This window comes from Hibiscus syriacus, unplaced genomic scaffold (assembly GCF_006381635.1).
Source record: "Hibiscus syriacus cultivar Baekdansim isolate YM2019G1 unplaced genomic scaffold, ASM638163v2 tig00110332_pilon, whole genome shotgun sequence".
NCBI lineage: Eukaryota > Viridiplantae > Streptophyta > Magnoliopsida > Malvales > Malvaceae > Hibiscus > Hibiscus syriacus.
The window spans coordinates 8600748-8623214 of record NW_024062688.1 but is presented as its reverse complement, the minus strand read 5'-3'; the positions used below and the strand labels follow the sequence as shown (position 1 = coordinate 8623214).

At 32.7% G+C, this 22467-nt stretch overlaps 4 protein-coding genes across 4 annotated transcripts; 3 read left to right on the top strand and 1 right to left on the bottom strand.

The window, feature by feature from the left end:
* Positions 1-763: 763 nt before the first annotated feature.
* On the top strand, positions 764-2204 carry LOC120119976 (aspartyl protease family protein 2-like). Its single transcript, XM_039139753.1, has one exon. The coding sequence runs from the start codon at positions 781-783 to the stop codon at positions 2122-2124; it is 1344 nt and encodes a 447-aa protein (XP_038995684.1). The 5' UTR covers positions 764-780; the 3' UTR covers positions 2125-2204.
* A 7724-nt stretch (positions 2205-9928) lies between these two features.
* LOC120119712 (probable transmembrane ascorbate ferrireductase 2) lies at positions 9929-12603 on the top strand. Its single transcript, XM_039139525.1, has 4 exons — positions 9929-10257; positions 10594-10642; positions 11870-12069; positions 12173-12603. Exons 1-4 carry the CDS (start codon positions 10114-10116, stop codon positions 12482-12484), a joined length of 705 nt encoding a protein of 234 aa, XP_038995456.1. The 5' UTR covers positions 9929-10113; the 3' UTR covers positions 12485-12603.
* Positions 12604-12822: 219 nt separating this feature from the next.
* On the bottom strand, positions 12823-14812 carry LOC120119713 (cyclin-B1-2-like). Its single transcript, XM_039139526.1, has 4 exons — positions 14635-14812; positions 14193-14293; positions 13188-13279; positions 12823-13085 (listed from the first exon to the last, which is right to left on the bottom strand). Exons 1-4 carry the CDS (start codon positions 14758-14760, stop codon positions 12985-12987), a joined length of 420 nt encoding a protein of 139 aa, XP_038995457.1. The 5' UTR covers positions 14761-14812; the 3' UTR covers positions 12823-12984.
* Positions 14813-18467: 3655 nt separating this feature from the next.
* Positions 18468-22168, top strand: LOC120119715 (LIM domain-containing protein WLIM1-like). Its single transcript, XM_039139527.1, has 5 exons — positions 18468-18628; positions 21330-21426; positions 21617-21654; positions 21744-21830; positions 21924-22168. The coding sequence occupies exons 1-5, from the start codon at positions 18491-18493 to the stop codon at positions 22134-22136; spliced, it is 573 nt and encodes a 190-aa protein (XP_038995458.1). The 5' UTR covers positions 18468-18490; the 3' UTR covers positions 22137-22168.
* The last annotated feature ends 299 nt before the right edge of the window (positions 22169-22467 follow it).

The window sequence follows — 22467 nt, the reverse complement described above, 5'->3', positions numbered from 1 at the left end:
GTCTGAAAGACCAAGAGAACACGAACGTAGAAAGCACTGTAATGAAGGGAAAAAAATTAGTGTTTACCTTAAATCTCTCAAACCTTTATCAGAATGTTTCTCAAGCTCTAATCGTCTTTTGGTTTATCCTAAACCTAATAGATGAGTTCAATCATCAGAAAAAAGGTTAGTGTTTACCCTCATTTTTTCTACTGGGTTTGTGTTTTTTCCCCCAATAAACCATTATTTTTTTAATTAATGTTTTTTCACATTTCTGAGTAGGCTTAAATAATATATATAAAAACTTCAAGTATATCTCACCGTTACTAGATAATAACCATGTCAGATGTGCCGTTAATTTTTTAACGGCATGTGGTTTGATTGAATGTATTTAAATAATTGGGTGACCCGATTGATAAAAATTCAGAAATGATTATCAAAATGAAAAGGGACCTTAATTAAGTGGCCTTCGGTATAGTTTACCCTAACAAAAATAAAGTACATGATTTCCATCCATGCATGTTGAGATAAAATTCCTCTTGATGTCAAATTATCTGCTCATATGTATTTGTTATGGGTGTACATTATCAATTGAGAATGTTAAATTAAAAATAATATGAAATAAGTGTTAAATTAAAAAATTATTTTAAAATGGGTATATTTGAGGAAGAAATAAATCCGAGAATGAAATTTATTTACAATTTGGCATTAAAAATCCAAAAGACATGCTACCCTATATATCCTATAAATCTAATTTATCAAAATCAACCAATGGCAAGCATCTTCTCTCTCACTCTCATAATGAGCCCCCGCTTTACCTTCTCTCTCTTCATTGCCCTATGGTTTCTCTCCGCCCACCCAACCACCGCCAAAGACTACCTCAAGCTTCCCTTACTCCACAAAACCCCATCTCCTTCCCCCACCCAAACCCTCCTCTCCGACATTCACCGCCTCCACCACCACCATAAAACCCGAAAGAGCTCCGTCAAGTCACCCGTAGTCTCCGGAGCTCCGTCTGGCTCCGGCCAGTACTTCGTGGAGCTTCGCTTAGGCTCCCCACCCCAACCCCTCCTCCTCGTCGCCGACACCGGGAGTGACCTCCTCTGGTTAACGTGCTCCGCCTGCCGCCACAACTGCTCCTTCTTCCATTCTCCGGGCTCCACATTCTTGGCCCGCCACTCTTCTTCTTTCTCCCCCTACCATTGCTTCGACTCCGAATGTCGACTCGTCCCCCATCCCGACCCCAACCTCTGCAACCGTTCCCGGCTCCACAGCCCTTGTCGTTACCAATATTCTTACTCCGATGGCTCCACGACCAGCGGCTTCTTCTCTAAGGACACGATCACCTTAAACACTAGCTCCGGTAGGGAAGCCAGGCTTGAGCAGCTCTCTTTTGGGTGCGGGTTCCAGATCTCCGGTCCAAGCGTCTCCGGCGCCAGCTTCAACGGGGCTCATGGAGTGATAGGATTAGGCCGTGGCGCTATTTCCTTCGCTTCTCAACTTGGCCGGCGTTTCGGCGATAAGTTCTCTTATTGCCTCATGGACATCACCTTATCTCCACCTCCGACGAGCTATCTCATCATCGGCGACGAAAAAAACACCGTTTCAAGTAACCCCAAAATGAGCTTCACTCCATTACTCATCAACCCATTGTCTCCCACATTTTACTACATTGAGATCAAAAGCGTGAAAATCAACAACGCCAAACTGCGGATCGATCCTTCCGTTTGGTCCCTCGACGAGGTCGGAAACGGCGGCACCATCGTGGACTCGGGAACCACTTTAACATTTGTACCCGAAGCAGCCTATGTTAAGATATTAGCAGCGATTAAACGAAGAGTGAAGCTACCGAGTCCGAGAGAGGCAACACCGGGTTTCGACTTGTGTTTCAATGTAACAGGTGAGGCAAGGCCGAAGCTGCCGAGGCTGAGTTTGGAACTGAGTGGAGGGTCCGTGTTAAAGCCGCCGCCGAGGAATTATTTCATCGACACGGAGGAAGGGATCAAGTGCTTGGCGGTGCAGCCGGTTGGCAAAGAAATGGGGTTTTCGGTAATAGGGAATCTGATGCAACAAGGGTTTTTGTTTGAGTTCGACAGGGACAAGTCGCGCCTCGGGTTTTCGCGTCATGGTTGCACCTTTGCTTAAAACTCCTCACTGAGTCAACTCGTTTTGTTTGCTTATTTTATATATAAAAAAATTATTTGTGATGAACAATATTTTTTCGGATAGACAGTAAAGTATTTTAGTAACATTTTTTTGTTTGGGTAACAGACAGCTGAGTATTTTAGTTTCATTGTTCTATTGAAAATTTTAAACCAATTATGCGGTATTTTCGATATATGCCCCGTTCAAATAAAAATATTAACTAATTGAAACGAAAATGTAAAGAGAAGAGAGCTATAGAAAATGACAACCTGGCAGCTGTTTAATTGGTTTCATTCTCGGTTGTTGTCTGTGATCTTTATATCATCTATGCTTATATCACGTGAATATCACGCACACTTTACTTCTAGGGTCACGAATCAAGTAACACCATTCAAGAAATTATATAATATCGAAATTAAAATAAATATATAAATGATTATTTTAAATTTATATTCAAAATAAATTCACCCCGTATTTAGATAATTAATTTAAGTGGATTTACATTTAATTTATATAGATATATAACGTTCAATCAATTATTATAATTTGTAAGTCATACTGAGTAAAATTGGATTCTCCAATTACACTCTTTAACTTTTAGGAGGGATGAAAATTACAAGTGAGTTTTCGATAGAGTTGAATAAAAATATTTTGTATTGGTTAAGTTGAAAAGTCTTATTTTAAGATTCAATTTTTTAATCTTTTTCTAGTAGAGTTGAAATTATAAAGTTCAAGTAAATTTTTGAATATTTGTTTAAATTTAATTATAAAAATATTATAATATGAATTGGTACAACTTAACAACATTATCTAAATATATATATATATATAATTTTATATTATAATTTTATTTAATAAATCAAATGTTACCTAAAATTATAAAATATTTTTATAAATTTATTTCTTTTAAAAAATATATTTTGAATAAAAAAAGGTAAAAGGATACCTAAGGCTACTTTTGAAAAACTCAATGTAACCCTCAAAAATTTTTTTGCACTTAGCGTGGCCCTCGAACTTAGAAAATAATTAAATGTGATATTTTGATCAATGATTTTTATTGTTGACCGTTACAATACTAACATGATATTTCGGAGTTTAGAGTGATGACATGGAGATATACAGTGATGATGTGGGAGTCAACGATGGCTGGTGACGTGACTGATGACGTTATATATGGACTAAATTGTTTTTTTAAGTTCGAGGGTAAAATTATTTTTTAATTCATGGGCTTATTTTATTTTTTAATAAAAAATTTAAATTAAAAAGTAAATATAAAAATACCATAATTATTAGTATTATTTATTAAATAAAAATAATGTACATATTAGTATTATTACTCCAATTATACATGAGGTGTAATTCACTTAAATTAGTATAAATTGAAAGTAATTTTATATATTTTCATAATTTTACATAGATTAATATTTCGATAATTTGATAATCGTATTTTATATTCTATTCACTTAAATTATACATCGATAAACCATAGAGTTTTAGATCATATTGATTCATAGTTTTATATATATGACAAGTATATTTATACTGATATTTGACAATCAAATTATTGAAATATTAATTGTACTTAAAGTTATTGACATATATATTATGTTCTCTTCCGGTAGTTGTGAATTTTTACTATCCTTATTTTCATTGAGATATGAACAACCATTTTAATTGGCTTTTTATTGTAACTTCCATAGAAAATAAAATAGTAAATTAAATTAAATAATAATATTTTAAAATTAAATAAATAAATAAATATAATAATAAATAATACTAATAATTAATGATATTTTTATATTTAACTTTTTAATATTTAATATTTTAAATTTAAAATACTTTTATTTTTTTTAAATCAAATAAGTCCTTGAACGTTTAGAAAAATCAATTTGGCCATCGAACTTGAAAAAACACCAATTTAGTCCTTCTGTCACATCATCAGCCACCGTCGATTGTCACGTTAGTATCGTGGACCGTCACGTTAATATCGTGAGGTGTCACATTAACATTGTAAGGTTCAACGATGGAAACCATTGGTCAAAGGACCGCATTGTGTTATTTTTCTAAGTTCAAGAGACACATTGATTGCAAAAAAAAATCGAGGGCCACAATGAATTTTTCTAAAAGTATAGTGCCTCAAGTATCCTTTTACCATTGATGAGAGTATAAAAAATCAAACGAATGAATGATGGAAAGACTAAATTTACAGAAAGATTATAGTATGATCCAAATTGAATAAACTACAAAATTAAGAGAGAAAATTGTAAGAAATGCATTTATTGTTAAAAACAGGAATTTAAGTTATATACACATTCTACGCAAATTGAAATATATATTTTCTACTTCTACTTCTTGATTATTTACAGTTAAGAGTTGTAAAATCTTTTAAAAAATCCAGCAACAAACATAAAGCTAGAAATCCATAGACGTGTCAAGAAACGATTATCCTCTGCAACTGTGAATAAGAAGAGGAGTAAGGAGAAAAACAGGAATGATGATGATAATTTGAAGGAGCTGAGTTCGAGGGATATTAAGATTGGTGGAAGCCATCTTGTTCCTATTTCATGACAAAGAGAAGAAATGTATATGAATCACATGGGAACAAACAATCAGACTAACGTTTTCTCATTTTAATCATCTTATGAGTGCATCTTCTTGGCCTACTTCACATTTAGAAAATGTATTTAACCAGGCTTCATTGTTTAAGCATTGAAAAGCTTTATTCATGTGTTCTTGATAAATCTCACCACCCTTTGTAATAGATATGTATTTACCAAGTTTAAAAAAGTGATTACAGAATCTTTGAAACAAATATCTTCAACAAGTGCCAAATTGACATACATGGAGGAGGGTAAGACTTTGAACCCCCAAAGAAGTGGATCAGTCAAGGTAGATATGTGACTGTTGACCGTAAGAAGTGAAGAGCGTACGAGACGAAGGAGCATTCCAACATTATGAACGGAGGTGGTGTTTAGAAGAGCTGCGACCGCCTTGTCAAATGCACCCAATGCCAACTCTCATGTGCTAGATTGCTAGCCCATTTTCCTTCCTATTTGTTTCAGAACATCATAGCAGCCACTTCTTTTTTCTTCTTCCAAGGAGTGTTGGGTTTTCAATAAATATCAAAATTAAAAAGCTTTTACATCCCACGTGTCTCAAAATTACATCACTTATATAAATTCTCTTTTACTTTTAATTATCAACTCATAATTTCATTTGGGGATTAATAGAAGCTAACGATTAAAAGATTATAATTGAACAGATAGATAAAGTAAGCAGTCAAAATCATTAACTTTTTAAATCAGTTATCAAAATCGAATCGAACAGACTAAAAATAAGGACAGTATAATTTACTAAATAAAATTAGATGTTTGTGAGGGTAAAGTCGTCATTGCAGATATACTCGATGTACCTATATAAATAACGCTGTCTTGCAAAGAAATCCCAATCTAATTAGGGTTTTCGCAGATGTGTAGATACGGCCGCCATCATCAGAAGGCGCAGCCTTCCTTTTCAATTTTTGTTTCTCTAAGATTATGACTAATGTTTCTGTTCGCACATAGTTCTTCCACGGAATACACTGTTTCAGTGAATGGTCCATAGGATTTTATCTGTGCGTAAAGCAATCTCCCATCCTTTCTGCTTGAGCTTTCTCCCATTTCTTGTCATGGAGATTTGCTCCAATGTAACAGGATTACATTTTCCTTACTGGAAAAACATGTCTTTTTTAAATTTTTTTGGGTTTGGGTAATTATTCAAAGTTTCGATGAAAATTAGGTTTTTTTCTTTCTGAATCTTCGTATTAAAATAAGCTTGCGAAACCAAGAAATCATTGAACAGATAAAAAATGCAGAGCAAAGAAGGAGAAGTTGACTGTTTAAAGTTACATCGATAAGCTTAGATTTTATTTATGAAGTATAAAATCTCATATTTGATATTCCTTGTACGGGCGGCGAACAGAAAAGTGATGATTAGGGTTCTCTATCTGGAAAAAAATTAACTTAAATATCCCACTAGTTGGAAAACCACAAGGCGTGACATTGGACTTTACAGAATTCTCGAATTGGGCTTTAAAGTTTTCGCCGCATCCAAAATGGTTCTAAACTTTTCAATTTGATCACTAATTTTTAAATTTATTCAAGTTAGACCCTTGCAATTATCAGTTTACTAAAATTGAGTCACCAAATTTTGTTTTTTAACAATTAGATCCTAAAAGTGTTACCCATGATGAAGTGTAGAGGAAACGATCATATTTGTGATCTTTACGAATGATTTTAGCTTAAGTGTAAAGAGCATTACGATGCACATCATGTAGTATAAACTCGACAGTGGTTATCTTATCCTTTGTTCTCGCGGTGATAGCTATAAATGTTTTGAATATGACCGTTAAAAACCCAAAATTTGGTGACTCAGTTAGAACCATTAGAAAACGTGAACTCAATGACGAGTTTGTTTTAGCTCCGACCTTCGACGAGTTGTTTCGAATATGACTATGTGCCCAAAGCATGTAAGCACCGAGTCCAAGGATATGTTAGCTTCTATTCTCTTCCTTTTTATCAACAAGAGCTTTAGTTAACTAAGAAAAAAAAAATCAAACCTGCCTTGAGACAATAAAATAAAAGTATCATATTATATTTTGAAAATAATTAATTAATATATTTTCAACATCATTATTAAAATATTATAAGATTATTTTATTAATATTTAATAAATAAATAATATTATTCATCGTTAATAATTTAATAATATTATTTGAATGAAATTAATAAATAATATAAATTTTATTAATAATTTATTGTATATTATTAAAATAAAAATATAATATCTTATATTATTTTAATATTAAAAATATAATATTACATTATTAGAAATATTAATAAATATATTTTAAATATTTAATAATTAGTATTTTGATTAAAATTATATTGAAACATTATATTAATATTAAATATATAAAATAAAATTATTTTGAGAATTTATTTTTTGAAGTACAAAATTTGGAAAATGACTTACGAAAAATTAAACTGTAAGTTATTTTCCAGAAAATGCAAAAAAAAAATTATGTTGACAAGAAAAATGTTTTATATTTACCAATCAATTTGAGTCCAATTATAAAATAAAACTCAAATGAATAAAAAAATTTAATAATTAGTGAATTAATTTTCAAGTTTGAGTCAAGTCCCTCAACTCTACATTATATATAAATATCATATATGAAAAAATATAAAAATTTATATATGTATATTTTATATGGTTATAGAAAATCGTTTAAGTTTGAATCAAATAGTATCGTAACATTATAAATATTTAGAAATTAATTTAAACAGAAACTCAAACAACTAGAATCGAATTATATTTTATAAACTCAACTTGAAATTTTTTAAATAAAATTTGAGTTATAAAATAGATATTGTCAATTTAAATAACTAAATTTTTTTTCTATTCCAGCTCGATTAAATGTTCACCTCTAACTAGATGTATTGAGTACTAATAGACATATCAAACCAAGTGAAATAACAAGGGACCAACTTTTGGATGAAAAGATGCAAACAATGAAAACAAAATTGATAAGATTTTAAAATATTAAAAATTATTTTAAATTAAAATTAAATCAATAATAATTAAGTTTTAAACACTGTAATTATTATTATATTATACTATATCACTATTTTTATTAAATTAATGATTAAATTTAATAATAGATTATCAAAATTAAATTAACGATGCTCTTCCTCTTTCCATCAGTAGGACATATTCTTCTTTGGAGGGCTCTCTCCCGTATTTGGGATGATTTAAAAAAAAACATCATGTTTGTAGGAAATTGACTCACTACTCGGTTTTGGGATGACGAGTGGGTTCCCTCCCTAGGTCCCCTGCACTCCTATGCATTATCTTTTGACCTTGTTTCGGTCGATATAAATGTCTTTGATTTGGTTACATTTACTGGCGATTGGAATATAGATGCTTTGACCTCTATTCTCTCTCAAGTTGCCATCCCAGTATCCTTGCTATAAAGCCCTTCGATCCTATGGGCTCGACCGATCGCTGTGTTTGGAAATAAGGCTTCCGTTTCCTTTTCATTGTTAGCTCTGCTTATAAGACCATGGTCGAACCGCTTTGGAGTCCTGTAGCTTCTATTTGGTCGCAGATTTGACATCTCACGATCTCCCAACGCATTCGTCCTTTTCTCTAGACTACAACGCATAATAGACTCATGACAAACCTCGAATACGTGAGGCGTTCTCTTGGCTACGACCCTGGCTGCCCAAACTGCATAAACAATGATGAATCCATCCTTCAAGCTCTTCGGGACTGTCCTATGATGAAAAGCATTTGGACAAGTATTCTCTCGAACTCCCTTTCAAATGACTTTTTTTGCCTATGATATTAACCGTTGGATTCATCTCAACATTACTTGTCATTTGCTCCATCCTTCCTTGGACGTCCCATGGCATCTTCTCTTCTCGTCTATGACTTGGTAAATTTGAAAAAGTCGCAACTCCCTGATTTTCAATGGTTCTTGCTCTACGATTACAGAGACTGAGGCTCATGGAGTTATCTTGAGCAAACATTTCACTAGCTGCTTGTTCGTGATGCCCTTCCTCCACCTCGTGAGCAATATCCTGTTAAATGGCAACATCCCTCAATTGACTGGCTTTGTCTTAATGTTGATGCATCAGTCTCTCCTATTACTGGTATGACCTCTATAGGTAGCGTCTTTCGTGACGCCAACAGTATGTAGATACATGTTTTTTGCAGGTCTATTGGTATTTCAAATGTTCTTCAAGTCGAATTGTGGGTTTTGTTTGTGAATCTCCAACATATGTGAAACCTTGGCATAGAATTGCTGAAAGTCCAATCTGACTCTGCCACTACGATTAAGCTGGTCACTGATGTAAAAGCTATGCTGAGTCACTTTGCACTCGTTCGAGCCACTACGAATTGTGGGTTTTGTTTGTGAATCTCCAACATATGTGAAACCTTGGCATAGAAATGCTGAAAGTCCAATCTTACTCTGCCACTACGATTAAGCTGGTCACTGATGTAAAAGCTATGTTGAGTCACTTTGCACTCGTTCGAGCCATTCACAAGTTACGCCAGAGATGCTGGATTATTGATTTTATTTGGATTTCTGGAGAGTGCAACAAGGTTGCTGATGAAATTGTAAAGTTGTCCCCGATCGATTCATTCTAAGTTGTGGCATTTGAAGATTCTCCGATGCATCTCCAACTTATTCTCGACTAGGACATTAATGGTCTCCTTAACTTAGACCTGTTTCTGGTTTATTTTTCTGACTTAGATCATCTCTTTTAGTTCAAAAATATATAAATAAAATGTAATATTATATATGAATTTAAATAAGAATAATTAAGTGATAAAAATAAAATATTAAATTAAATGATGATGAAAATAATATTTTTTATTATTATTATGAAGTAAATATAAGATATTATATGTTTAAATATTTTTTTTAATTATTTGACAATAAATATTCATTATCTTTATATTTACGGTTCTCGAACCGAAGATCTAAAAGTACAACAAAAGTCTTTTAACCCTTTAAATCATTTGATTCATGTTAGTATATATATATATATATATATATATATTCTTAAATATGTATATTTTAAAATACATATTTTTTTAAACATTTGAATTGCCGCCACCGATTACAATTTTTTTCATATATTCTTAAAATATGTATTTTTTCCTTGGCACACCCAGGTGGCAATTCAAGTATTCCACATGTTTTCCAGTTAGGCCTAAAGCTGCCAGTCGGTTGAAACTTGAAACGCTTGTGAAACTGGAACACTTTGAAATCTTGCTCCTCCTGATCTATATCTCATCTTCTTTACAGATTCAATAGAAACATATACTTCTCTTCTTTTAAACCGAAAGACATCAATTTTCATATTCTTCACTCTGAACCCATCCGATAACCCTAAAAAAAAAATCTTTTCTCTGCATCTCTCTCATCTGCTATAGAAAATGGGGGTTCCAGGAATCAAATTTCCCATATTTATGGTAATTAGAATATTCGGAATTGTAATAGCAGCTCTTGTTTTCACATGGACGTTTCATTACAGAGGAGGATTGGCTCTCGTCTCCGATAACAAAGACCTCATCTTTAATGTAATCTCTTCCTTCTTTCACCTTTTTTTTGGGGGAAATTATAGAAGCGACGAATTTTCTTATAATTTACTTCCCAGTTAGTTTTGAAATCTTTTATAGAGGGCATTTGTTATAATTTGCATTCTATTATAATAGAACAACATTCCCTTTTACCAATGAGGCATTCGATGAGTTCAGTCCTTTTTATCTTTTTAATCATTTGGGTTTATGCTTTGCTTTATCGTAACAAAGTAAGCTAAAGTGGCACTTAAATAGTCGCTTTGGTAGTTCATCCTATGAAGAGGAGTGTTTTTCTTTCCCATTACAAAAAATTACTTAGTTTTGTATATATTGCAGGTTCATCCTGTTTTAATGGTCCTTGGACTAGTGCTCTTGAATGGAGAAGGTGAATGTCATTTCTCATCGTTTTACTGATATTCTAGATGCTGCAACTTTTAGTCATATACTTATATTTATCTGAGTCTCCTTTAAAGTGCTATATAAGTTCTTGTGAGATAATTATTTCCAATTTATCAGATTAAATTACATCAACTAGACAGGATTAACGAATGAATTTGGAATTGATGCTATACATTGTCTCATTGATGCATGTCTAGAAGTTTGGCATTTTGAAGTGTGCTTACTCTTTGTTGTCACTAATAGTTTCATTGAGGTTTTCTCAGGATTTGATAAGTGAAATTTTATTGCTATTCTGGAAGATCTGCTTAAATTATTTTAAGAGTTTGTGAGTGATTAATATGGTACAATGATGTTAGCAGATGTTTGTCAAACCTAATATATTATTATGATGCATGCATAAGCACAGGTCCTTTTTCTTTAATATTTCTGGTTTCTATTGGCTTCAATTTTATGGTTTTGCAATAAGAATAAACTTTGCTTCTCCTTCCAAGTAGGGAATTGAAATTAAGTTTCATTAAGTTTACCGTAGCGACTGTAGGATGCCATTTAATCTTCCCTTATGGCTTCAATATCTTGTCCTTAAGTTTATTCAGAACTCAATTTCTTAAAGGAAGAGTCATTTAAGCAGTGATCTTTAGAAGGAACGATAAAATACTTTGCTATGTGATAATCTAGCTTCGAGTTGCTGCATCTATTTTTCCTTGATTTGTAAGAAGAACATAAGGGACATTTCTGCTGACTTTTAGAATTCAAATAATAATATGGAGTTTTACTTCCTAGATATTTTACTACAATTCTAGATAACTTGAATCTCAACTGTTGGAATATTTTACTATAAGCCTATACAATGAATTATAGGTGATATAGAACCAATAAGATAACACAATCTCAACATGTTATCGAGCCTCTATGGTAGTTAAAATTTTATCTTAGTTGCCTTCTATGGTAGATAAAAACTGTGTTCTCTTTATTGACAATTTGAGTCAGACATATAAGTATACAACCGACTAGGCTGAATACTAGCTGCACGGTTAAATACTATTGAGGTTCATTTACCCTGTCTCCATGGTTGCATAGGCCAGGGAACGATGAGTCTTAAAGGAAATTTAATTCAAGTATTGCGACTGCAGAATTTTATGGAATTTTGAATGAGGTTACTTTCATGATCCTTTACAATCGTGCTCTTGTCACTTGTTCGGTATGATTAATACAGCCATGTTGGCATACAAGACTGTTCCGGGGACAAAAAGCTTCAGAAAATTAGTTCATCTTACCATACAGTGCATTGCTTTTATCTTGAGTCTTATCGGTGTATGGGCTGCTTTGAAGTTCCACAATGATAAGGGCATCGACAACTTCTACAGTCTTCACTCGTGGTTAGGCCTAGCTTGCCTTTTCTTATTTGGCATCCAGGTCTGTCTTTACATCCTTTTCCGGTGCATTTTCACTCCACTTTTATTGATGCATGCAGGTGCTCAATGATGTTTGTGTTTTGCTTTTAATTTGTTGTGGACAGTGGGCAGCTGGATTCCTGACCTTTTGGTACCCAGGCGGGTCAAGAGACAGCAGGGCTGCCTTGTTGCCATGGCATGTGTTCTTTGGGATGTATGCATATGCCATTGCCATCGTGACTGCTACTATGGGTATCTTAGAAAAGCTTACATTCCTTCAAACTAATCAGGTAATATCACTCTACTCCACCGAGGCTTTGCTTGTAAACTCTTTGGGTATTTTGATTGTTGTTGTGGGCGGTTTCGTTATTCTTGCCACGCTCACTTCGGTGAACGAAAAACATGATGGGCACAGTTACAGGGGACTAGTGGAATAGAGTTTTCCCTGTAAATCTCAATGAGTGATGTAGTTCTTTACCTATGAAACAACCGGAGAATGATTTCGTTGATAAGAGCAGATATTAATACACGTCTATCTGTGGGGGAACATGGAAGTTGAGAGTATCTTTTGAATATGATGTTTACACCATATTTTCCTCTTTTCTTTTTTGAGATAAATCTTGAAATTATATATGAAATTTGAACATATGCGATGAACTAGTTGATTTTTCTATTTGTGTTCATATACGTAAAATTTTATAATGGAATGACAAAAAAAAAGCATAATTAAATAATCATAGGTGCACTTTATACAAAATATGAAAACTATTTGATGATATTTTATATTTCTAATAAATTTTTCAAGTAAATGTATAGTTTATAAATTTCAAGCAAACACTCCCAAACACAATAAAAAGCAGTTTACAAGGGGCAGACGCAGAACGGCTAAATTCATTAAGATAAAAGGGAAGACAAGCAGAAGTTGAGCATGTTAAGTTCACATAAAACTAGGGCAGACCGGTCCCTTGGATAGGCCGAGACGGATTTCCATGCCATGGTGCAAGTCCAATGGCCGTACAGTTTCCGACTCTCGAGGATCTGCAACCAGCAAACCACTCATTTTTAATCAGCTAACCCACACCCTGACGCATCAAGTTACAAGGGAAAAATAACTTATTTTGTATTAATGTATTGTCATACCATTCAGATAATCCTCTAAGCCAAATTCATCTAAGCTTCCTGTCATTGCTTCCAACCCTAGCATTGAAGATGGGAGTAATGGCCTCTGGAACCTGCATAATTTTTCCAAGATATTCAGCACTGAATTCAGAAAATTATTAGAGTTTCAACCCTAGCTTGATTGGTTCTTGGTGTTATCCTAGTTCACTCTAGGCATAGTTAGCCCTTCCTAATCTATGTTCCCAAACATGAAACGCAAATATGTCAAATCTAAAAAACATGGCTCAATAATGCGACATAATCAAAATTTTTATAATTATGCAACCCCTTAATCATGATCATAACATGGAAAAATGAACAATAGTTATCATTTCAACTAGACAGTTTAAAAAAGAGAGATCTTTTAGAATAAAAACCATAATCCATTTCTTAATTGGACTTGACAAGATCTACGCTTCTTCCACAGAACCCTTCTCTTTTTTGTTTGGATTCATTTGTTATGTTGCTGTAATAGTCTCTTCATTGTACCCAAAAAGTACCAAACACCTACATTTTGGATGTGCACGACCCTTGAGTGACGAAACATTAAGAAGAAAACTTGGATACAAGGTACTACTTAAAACTAGAAAAGATAGGGATTCTAAAAGTTATAGGTTAAAATGAAAAATCAAGAGTATCGAGCACTATGAAAAGGAAAGCCACAAAACGACAATGTAGGTTGTCTAAAGATAGGGTAGAAATTCGCTGTGTGTGTGTGTGTGTTAGCTCCCACTGCCCCACTCTTTTACTTAAATGTACTTGCCACATACTTGCATGAAATATTTATATTTTTCACCATGTGCTTAATTTATAAGTATTTTCCACTTGCTTGTCAATTTCACTTCATAGTTTTTCAGGAACAATTCAAGCCCTCTTGGCTTTATTCACCAGCTGACTGGTCTAAATCAGTTCGTTAAGCGTCAACAGCTCAAAATTGGGATTGGAAGGGCAGTACTAGTTCACGAAGATCGAAAATGGAGGTCATACCGCGAGAGAATTTGCCTATCGAGATCCATCTTAAGTGGAAATGCTGTTCCATAAGTATTGACCAGGACTTTCCTCTTCATCTCCTCCTGCCTTTTCTTCGCCTAAAAAAGGGAATAAAAGCGTCCACATAAATAAATAGCATTCAAATCCTAATAGTACCCTCTAAACCTAGTTAAAAATCTTAAAACAAAAACCCATAAAAATAACTGTCTAATTTCACACGAACAATATACAGCTTCTCCTTTTTTTCTTTCTCAGTAATAAAACCCCTAAGCCCACTTCTTAAAAAATGTTGTAAACTAATTACGCTCACGTGCGTTCGAGATATGAGAAGTGAACGCAAAAGGATTTTTTAACCCACAAAGAAAAGAATAATATTGAGTCTAATTTCCGTTTTATGTATTTTCTCGAGAGACAAACAGAGGGAGGGGAAGACTATTACAGATTCATAAGCAGATTGGAGAGGGTGAGATCCGATAAGGTCGCTCTTAACGCCGTGAAGACCGAACCGAAGAGCGTCGTTCTGAACTCCCCCAATTTCGTGCTGAATTGTCTTTGGTGCCTCCATCTTTCTCTCTTTCGCTGCTTTTTTCTTTTTCTTTTTTTCTTTGAGAATTTTATATTGTTAATGTCTTTGTAAGCAAGAAAAGGCTAATAAAGGAAAAGTCACTCTCGGTGCAAACGATGTCGTTTCTTTATTAGTGCAAGCCCAAGTTCTTTTTTCTTGGGTTAAGAAGAAAGGCCTAGGGTGGTTTTGGGTTGAACTTCTTTAAAGCCAACTACTTTGATAACATAACTATATATATATTTTTTTTTTGGCATTTTCTTAAAAATATTTTTAAATATTTTTAATATATATATATATATATATATATGGAAATTTATAATTTATATTAAAACCATAAAATATATTTTAAAATTATATTTTTTTGAAAAATCATACAATTTTGTGATTTCATAGTGGGCCTCCAAATACAGGCTTGAAAATTATCTACGGAGTGCTGGTAAAGAATGTACGTAAGAGTTGTAGTCTTTTGAGTTAATTGCATTATATGTTCTCAAAATATGATTCTCATTTAAAATTATTCCTTAAATTTTTAAAATTTTCAATTTCATCCCTAAATTATGACTTATTCTAAATCAATTATTAAACTTTTGAATATTTCAATTTCATCCCTAGACTATGACTTTCATTCTAAATTGGTATAAAAAATTATCATTCCATTTTCATCCCAAATTACATGTATATACTATTCATATCCATTGTTAATAAAATCATTAGGCCAAGTTATATTATTATATGTTTGAAAAAAAACAAATGTATGTTAAACTATATTTGAAATTAATTTCATATTTGATTAATTTAGGATGAAATTGAATATTCAAAAGTTTTAGGATTAATTTAGAAAGAGGGTCGTAGTTAGGGATAAAATTAGAATGTTTAAAAGTTTAAGGCTTAATTTAAAATGAGAATTATAGTTTAGGGTTGAATTAGAATATTCAAAACTTTAAGGATCGGTTTAAAATGAGGGTTATATTTTGGAGATATATGATACAATTAACTTTTCTAATAGCATGAGATGATTATAAAGTATCAATTGTTCATAATTTTTTTAATTATCGACCGCACACAAACACTCTACATACAACACCCTAAATTGATTTGGCCTAAAACTGATTTCTTTCTTTTACTTTTTCTCAAGTTCCATTTTATCTCGGATTGTTAATGATTGTTACTCTGTTAATGGTAACCATGCATTGATCATGAATGACTGCCATTATAATTCACCAAAAATAATTGTTAACATTCAAAACAAGTTGTTTTAAAAAAAATCCAGATCTTGTATGCTGAAACTCATCAACAAATGGATAAAGATGCGCTTCATACTAACACATACAAATGGCCACTTGAATGTCAGAGTTTGTTCCTGATGAAACCGAAAAGTAGTCTGCAACAATGTCAATTCTTCACCTAAATCATATTTGACTCAAACATAAAGATGGTCAAAGTTGAGTGATGAAAAAGCATATTTGACTCAAATTTTCAAATCTTTCACCTAAATCCTTTTGATGTATCGACGACATTAGTAGTAGTAACTTTTAAATGGAAATAAATGGGAACCAAAGGCTATGAATTAGATAGATACAAGCAAAAGCAACAGCAACAGCCGATGAACATTGACAGTATCGCATTGAAAAACTTGAAAATTTTGGCGGTAACCCATAAACCCTTTCTACTAGTGATGTGTAATTCGTTGGAAAATACCCATTTTGTAACTTTTCATGGGCCTTAACCAGAAATATTATAATAGGGGGACTATTTACATATTTTACCCTATTTTTTATGGAGATAAAATAATTAACCTACCCAACCTTGATTATTTTTTATTGATCTTTATTTCATGTTTTTATCAGTTATGGGGACAACAACTACTTAACCTACTCAACCTTGATTGTTTTGATTGATCTTTATTTCAGATTTTCATCATTTATGGGGACAACAACTACTTAACCTACTCTACCATGATTATTTCGATTGATCTTTATTTCAAAAAAAAAAAATCAATGGGAAAACAATTTTTTGTAGCTATTTTCAAGTTAGATGAACTTGCTGGCTTTATGGCGTGTATGATTTTATTTCAAGGTGTTGTTTTTATTAGTAGTTGCAACATGCAAGAAAGTTAATTCCATAAAAGATGATGTAAGAATTTCATTCTATGCTTTCTCTTATATAATCCATGATCCCATGTAATCCCTTTATTAATACGTTAGGATGTTAGGGGCGGTCGTCTTCTTAAAATTTTAATATTTTATATAATTTATGTATTTTTTGTATTTTTAATAATTTTTTTTTGTTCTTAAAATTTTAAATTCATTCCATAGTATAAAATCATGTGCGTGTTTATTGAAATCTAAGCCTCAAGAGTTTTACTTGCTAGACAATTTTGCATTGATAATCTTGACTACGAAGTTGATTCCGTTGCTGTGATTACTGCTTTAAATTGTTCTATTTCGAAAAATTCGATCCTTGAACCTATTCTACATTTGTGTAGGACGCTGAACAGGCCGTACCTTGAATGGACTATTTAATCATATTTACAGGACTAGAATATAACTAATGGCAATGAAGACCTATCTCTTGATTACGTGCGCTAGAAGCGGATTGGTTCAAAGTTAACGTGGAAGGAGCGAAACATTTGTCGCATTAGAGTGTAAATGAACCGAATATAAATGAATATAATTATATTTACATTAATTTTTTTTAAACGTGTTTATGTTTGTTTAAATTTTTAATATTATATTTATATTTGTTTATTTATTTTTAAAGATTCATTTATTATTGGTGAAATATTTTATATGTTTGTCAATATGTTGGTAAAATTATGCCACTAGTCCTTAAGCTTCTTAAGTTTCACAATTTAAACCTTAAAGTTTACTATGTGTTCAGCTTAGTCCCTAACTTCACTAATATTTAAAAAGTAAGAAAATAAATGAAAATAATAATTGGGTAAATGAGCTTTCAAATGAGCTTGTTTATGAACATAAACAAATCAAATACATCTTTATTCGTTTATTAAATGAATATAAAAATTTTATTTATACCTACTTATTTAAGTTAATAAACAAACAAATAAATGTTATACAAATAATTTTTCGAACACTTTATTCATTTATCCATTTCGCGCGGATGCCAAAAACAGCGAGAGATTAGAATGGCAAATGGTAGGTAGGGTTTACTCGAAACCTTGGCATATGTCCATAACTATGGGCAGCATTAATTCATGCGTGGGAGTTGGGCATCGCATCCGCCGGATGGATGATTTTGGAGATGAATAATAAGGAGGCTGTTACCTGATAGTTAGATCTCAAATGACCTAATTAATCATTCTCACCTTGCAATATTCACTTTATGAATTTACTGTTTTATATTTTTCTTCTTAAATTCCAGATATATATAAATATTTGGAATTCGTCAATAAAAGATGGTAGAGTGGAATTATTCTTGTGGCAGTTTAAATATATATAAAAAAGAAGGAAAAAAAACAATACAATAAATTCATAAACTTTAAAAGGCTTTTATCATATGATCAAATGTGGACAGCCAGCGCTTATAATTGGTCAAAAAGGCCGACATGAGCTGGAATCGCAGACAGAATTTTTAATAATACAGGCAAAGCACTGAGTTTTCATTACTGAAAAGCAAAAACAAAAAGGTGTTGTGATCTTTGATACATCATCAAACCAGGTTTGTAAACTTGATCAAATTGTGGGGCTGAAAGGAAAGATCTGAAAGAGTTATGGCAAGCTATGGAGGGACAACCCAGAAGTGCAAGGCATGTGAGAAAACTGTGTACTGGGTTGATCAACTCACTGTTGACAACAAAGTTTATCATAGAGCTTGTTTCAGGTGCCACCACTGCAAGGGCACCCTTAAGGTATTTCTTCCTCCTCCTCCTTCATAATCTTAGATCATGTCTTGCTTCTGGGGCTTGCCCTTTGCATGGGATTTTCTGTTATCAACTTAGATCCAGAGATTTAAATGCCGATCCACTATTAGAATAACAATAGCTATACAACGGTAACAATATCATTTGAAACCGTTATTGCACAACCCAATAGAATATGTTATATGTATCTGCAATTGTAATTAACGCAACGACAAATTAAATCCCTGCTTAGATATCACTTCATTTTGGTATCACAAAGAGTTCCGTTTTATATGTATATATGGAAAGATGGATCATCAAAAGATGCCTGCAAGTGCAAGCTTGTAAATTATGGCTTGATATAGTTTTCACAGAGTTGAGGAAGCAGAACTTATATCAGTACAACAATAGTAACAGCTGGAACAAATCCCTTTCTCACTTTGTCATATGAGATCTTAAAGTTCCATAATCAAACCTTTCAATTATACATCCCGTTCAATCAAGTACAACTTAATGGAATCCTAAGTTTCTTCCCTTTCTCTTGTCTTTAAGATATTGTAAGTTGTTATTTGAACTAATTGTGTATTACTTGTACCAAAATGACGTAAAATCTTACCTTTCTTGTCATTAGAGTGCCATATAATTATAAATGAGGCAGGATTGATAGTGAGCTACTCGAGTTCGATTCAATCGAAGTTCGATAAAAACTGGACTCGAGTTCTTAACAAACTATTTGATACTTGACTCGAAAAGTTTGCCAACGAAAATAGTATATTAAAATTTTATTTTAAAAAAAAAATTAAATTATTAATAATATCAACACTAATGTGTTGATTTTTTTTTTAAAATACAGTATAAAATTTTCATGTGATTAAGTTTCAGGTTCGAGTTTGAGTTTAAGCTTCATCCGAGTTAAGCTTAAGATTTTGTTTTTTAATTTCAAGCTTTTTTTAGCTTCATTTTGTGGTTTCAAGTTTGAGTCGAACTTGAAAATTTTAGACTCACGAGCTTTTGAGACGAGTCGAGCTCAATGTTACTCGAGTTCCACTCGACTTGCTTACAGCCAGCCCTAGAGTACGAGTTACTTTATCAAATAAAGTGATTAAATGAATGATTGTTATTTCTAAAGATCTCATATTCGAGCAGATGTATGTAAGCGTATTTAAGCGTTCATTATCAAATAGTTGAGAATCTTTCGAATAGATATTACCTCGTAAAAAAAAGTAACGTGGGCAATGCGTTTGACACTAAAGCATATATTCTTTCCACTTATATATATAAATCATCTGTTCATAACGGAAACACTATAACAAAATAAAAGGCAAAAGATGCTACTAAATCGTAAAACCACGTACCAAAGGACGACGTCTGGGGTAGGCAGATGTGTTGGTCCTCTTAAAACAATAAAATTGTATTTTAGCCCCTTTAAAATTATTAAGTTTTAAATTAGTACAACGATTTTATTACATTTGCCCCCTAAAACGATGAATTTATGATTAAATCTTATTAGAAAGTGAAAATTTTTAGGACTACACTACACCATTAGTCGCTGAACTTTGAGTGTTGTCTTATTTTAATCACTGAACTATTTTTTAATTAACACTAAATTTTTTGAATTATTTTTTAGTTATTGGACCGTTACTTTTTAACAATATGATGATGTGACATCTTTTTTCTGTTATTTGTTGATGTGAAAGTCAAAAGATATATTTTATTCGTTTGGTCTTACATGATTTTTTTTCTCCTCTTTTTCTTCTTCATCGAATTTAAGATTTTCTCACATTTTCATCAACTACCAAAAATTGTCATTCTTTGACATTTTTTGTGGTCACCTAAAACACTCGTGAACACATCTCGTCGTTCTCTATCATTTCATGGGTTTAGATTTTCTTAAAAACCTCTTTAAAATTCATTTAATTAAACATAAAAAATCATTATTTTAGGGGTTAGGGGATTTGTCGGATTTGAGGAGTTTGGATAGTCCATCTTATAGTATAAAAAATTAGAAGAATTATTTTAAAAAGATAAACAACATATCTTGAAACTAGTCTTACCTGATGTTGGCATAGATGAGAGCATTAAAAGCTGTAAGTGTGGGATGATTATTTTATTAATTTTGAATAGATTTTGAGGAAAACCAATATGAGGAGAGAAATGCAAACATTTTTATATCACTCTTGTTTCAAACTGCCACAAATGACTTGCTTCAGTAGAATGACGATAACATCCGGTGGAGGTTGGGGTTTTTGTAAGAAAGGAGGAAGATAACGATGTTAAAAATTTAACGGCTCATTGACTAAAAGAAGCAATTCAAATTTTCTAATTCTATAATTTAAAACTTTTTATAGTTTAGTGACCAAAATAAGATATCGCCTAAACCTCAGTGGCTAATGGTGAAGTTTTCCCCCATTTTAAATTAATGTAGTAATTAATTTATATTTTTGACACCTTTAATAAATTTTAATTCAACTTCGACCCCTAGATACTTAAACTTTTGGTAACGATGAATGCCTCTCTTTTTTTCATGGTTGTGGACATGTTCTGCTAATAACCTATGTGATTTTAATTTGTTTGCATACAAATCCAGTGTGTTTGAATATGAAAACTTAATTTTGTGGCCTTGTTAGCCCTAAAAATGGGTGGTGAAAGTGCAAATTAAGGCCTTGGCCTTGTGTATGCTGTGTGCTTACCTTTTCCTACAAATTTGCAGCTAAGCAATTATTGCTCCTTTGAGGGTGTCTTGTATTGCAAGCCACATTTCGACCAATTGTTCAAGAGGACAGGCAGCTTGGATAAAAGTTTTGAAGGTACTTATAACTTCTTTTACCTATATTATTATTTCTACTTTTTCATTCTTTTCCTGAATTGTTGGACACATATATTCTTATCTGATATTCATATCGAGTCGGATAATATAGATTTTTAAACTTATTTTCATTTTGTCTCTGCTACAAAAGCCTAATTGACAGGTTACTTTGTGTACTTTCTCTTTGTCAGGGACTCCAAAAACTGTTAGGGTAGACCGATCAGAGCAGGTACCTCATACTCTTACATTGCACTATTGATTTCCAAGTCGTATAGATTTGTTTAGCTCTTGAATCATGTATGTTGTTTATCTATGCAGGTAGCCAACAGCAGAGTTTCGAAGCTGTTTGCAGGAACTCAAGAAAAGTGCGTGGCTTGCAAGAAAACTGTTTACCCCATTGAAAAGGTATTATCAGTAATTCAACTTCATTAGTTGCATAAAATCCTGCATGTGTTCCTGGTAATCTCTTCTCATTGTGTTGAATATAAATGATTTCAGGTTGCAGTTGATGGCAAATCGTACCACAAGGCTTGTTTCAGGTGCAGCCATGGAGGGTGTGTGATCAGCCCATCCAACTACGTAGCGCATGAACATCGTCCCTACTGCAGGCATCACCACAGTCAACTGTTTAAACAGAAGGGGAACTTCAGCCAATTCGACAAGCATGAGCAGCTCACCCTAGTGGCCACTGACGACAACATTATGGTCTAAATATCCAATTTTTGAATCAAAATAACAATATCATAGAAGAGCTGTTGCTGGGTTTATTTCTCTATAAACAAGATAATGTGATTTGCAAGCAGGGGGAAATGTTCAGCACAAGTGTGTGTGTTTGTTGATAAAAATGATTTTTTTTGTGTGTGAGAGATTTGATACATTGATCATAGGAAAAGTAGTAGCATGTTGCTGTCCTGCATTTATTTGGGCTCATCTTTTTTCTTTTAATAAAGCAGATGCCCTCTCGCTCAGATAATAAAACTCCCACCTATTCTTTCCACACATCGTCTAATATTCCAGCGTATACATATCATACAGTTTCTAT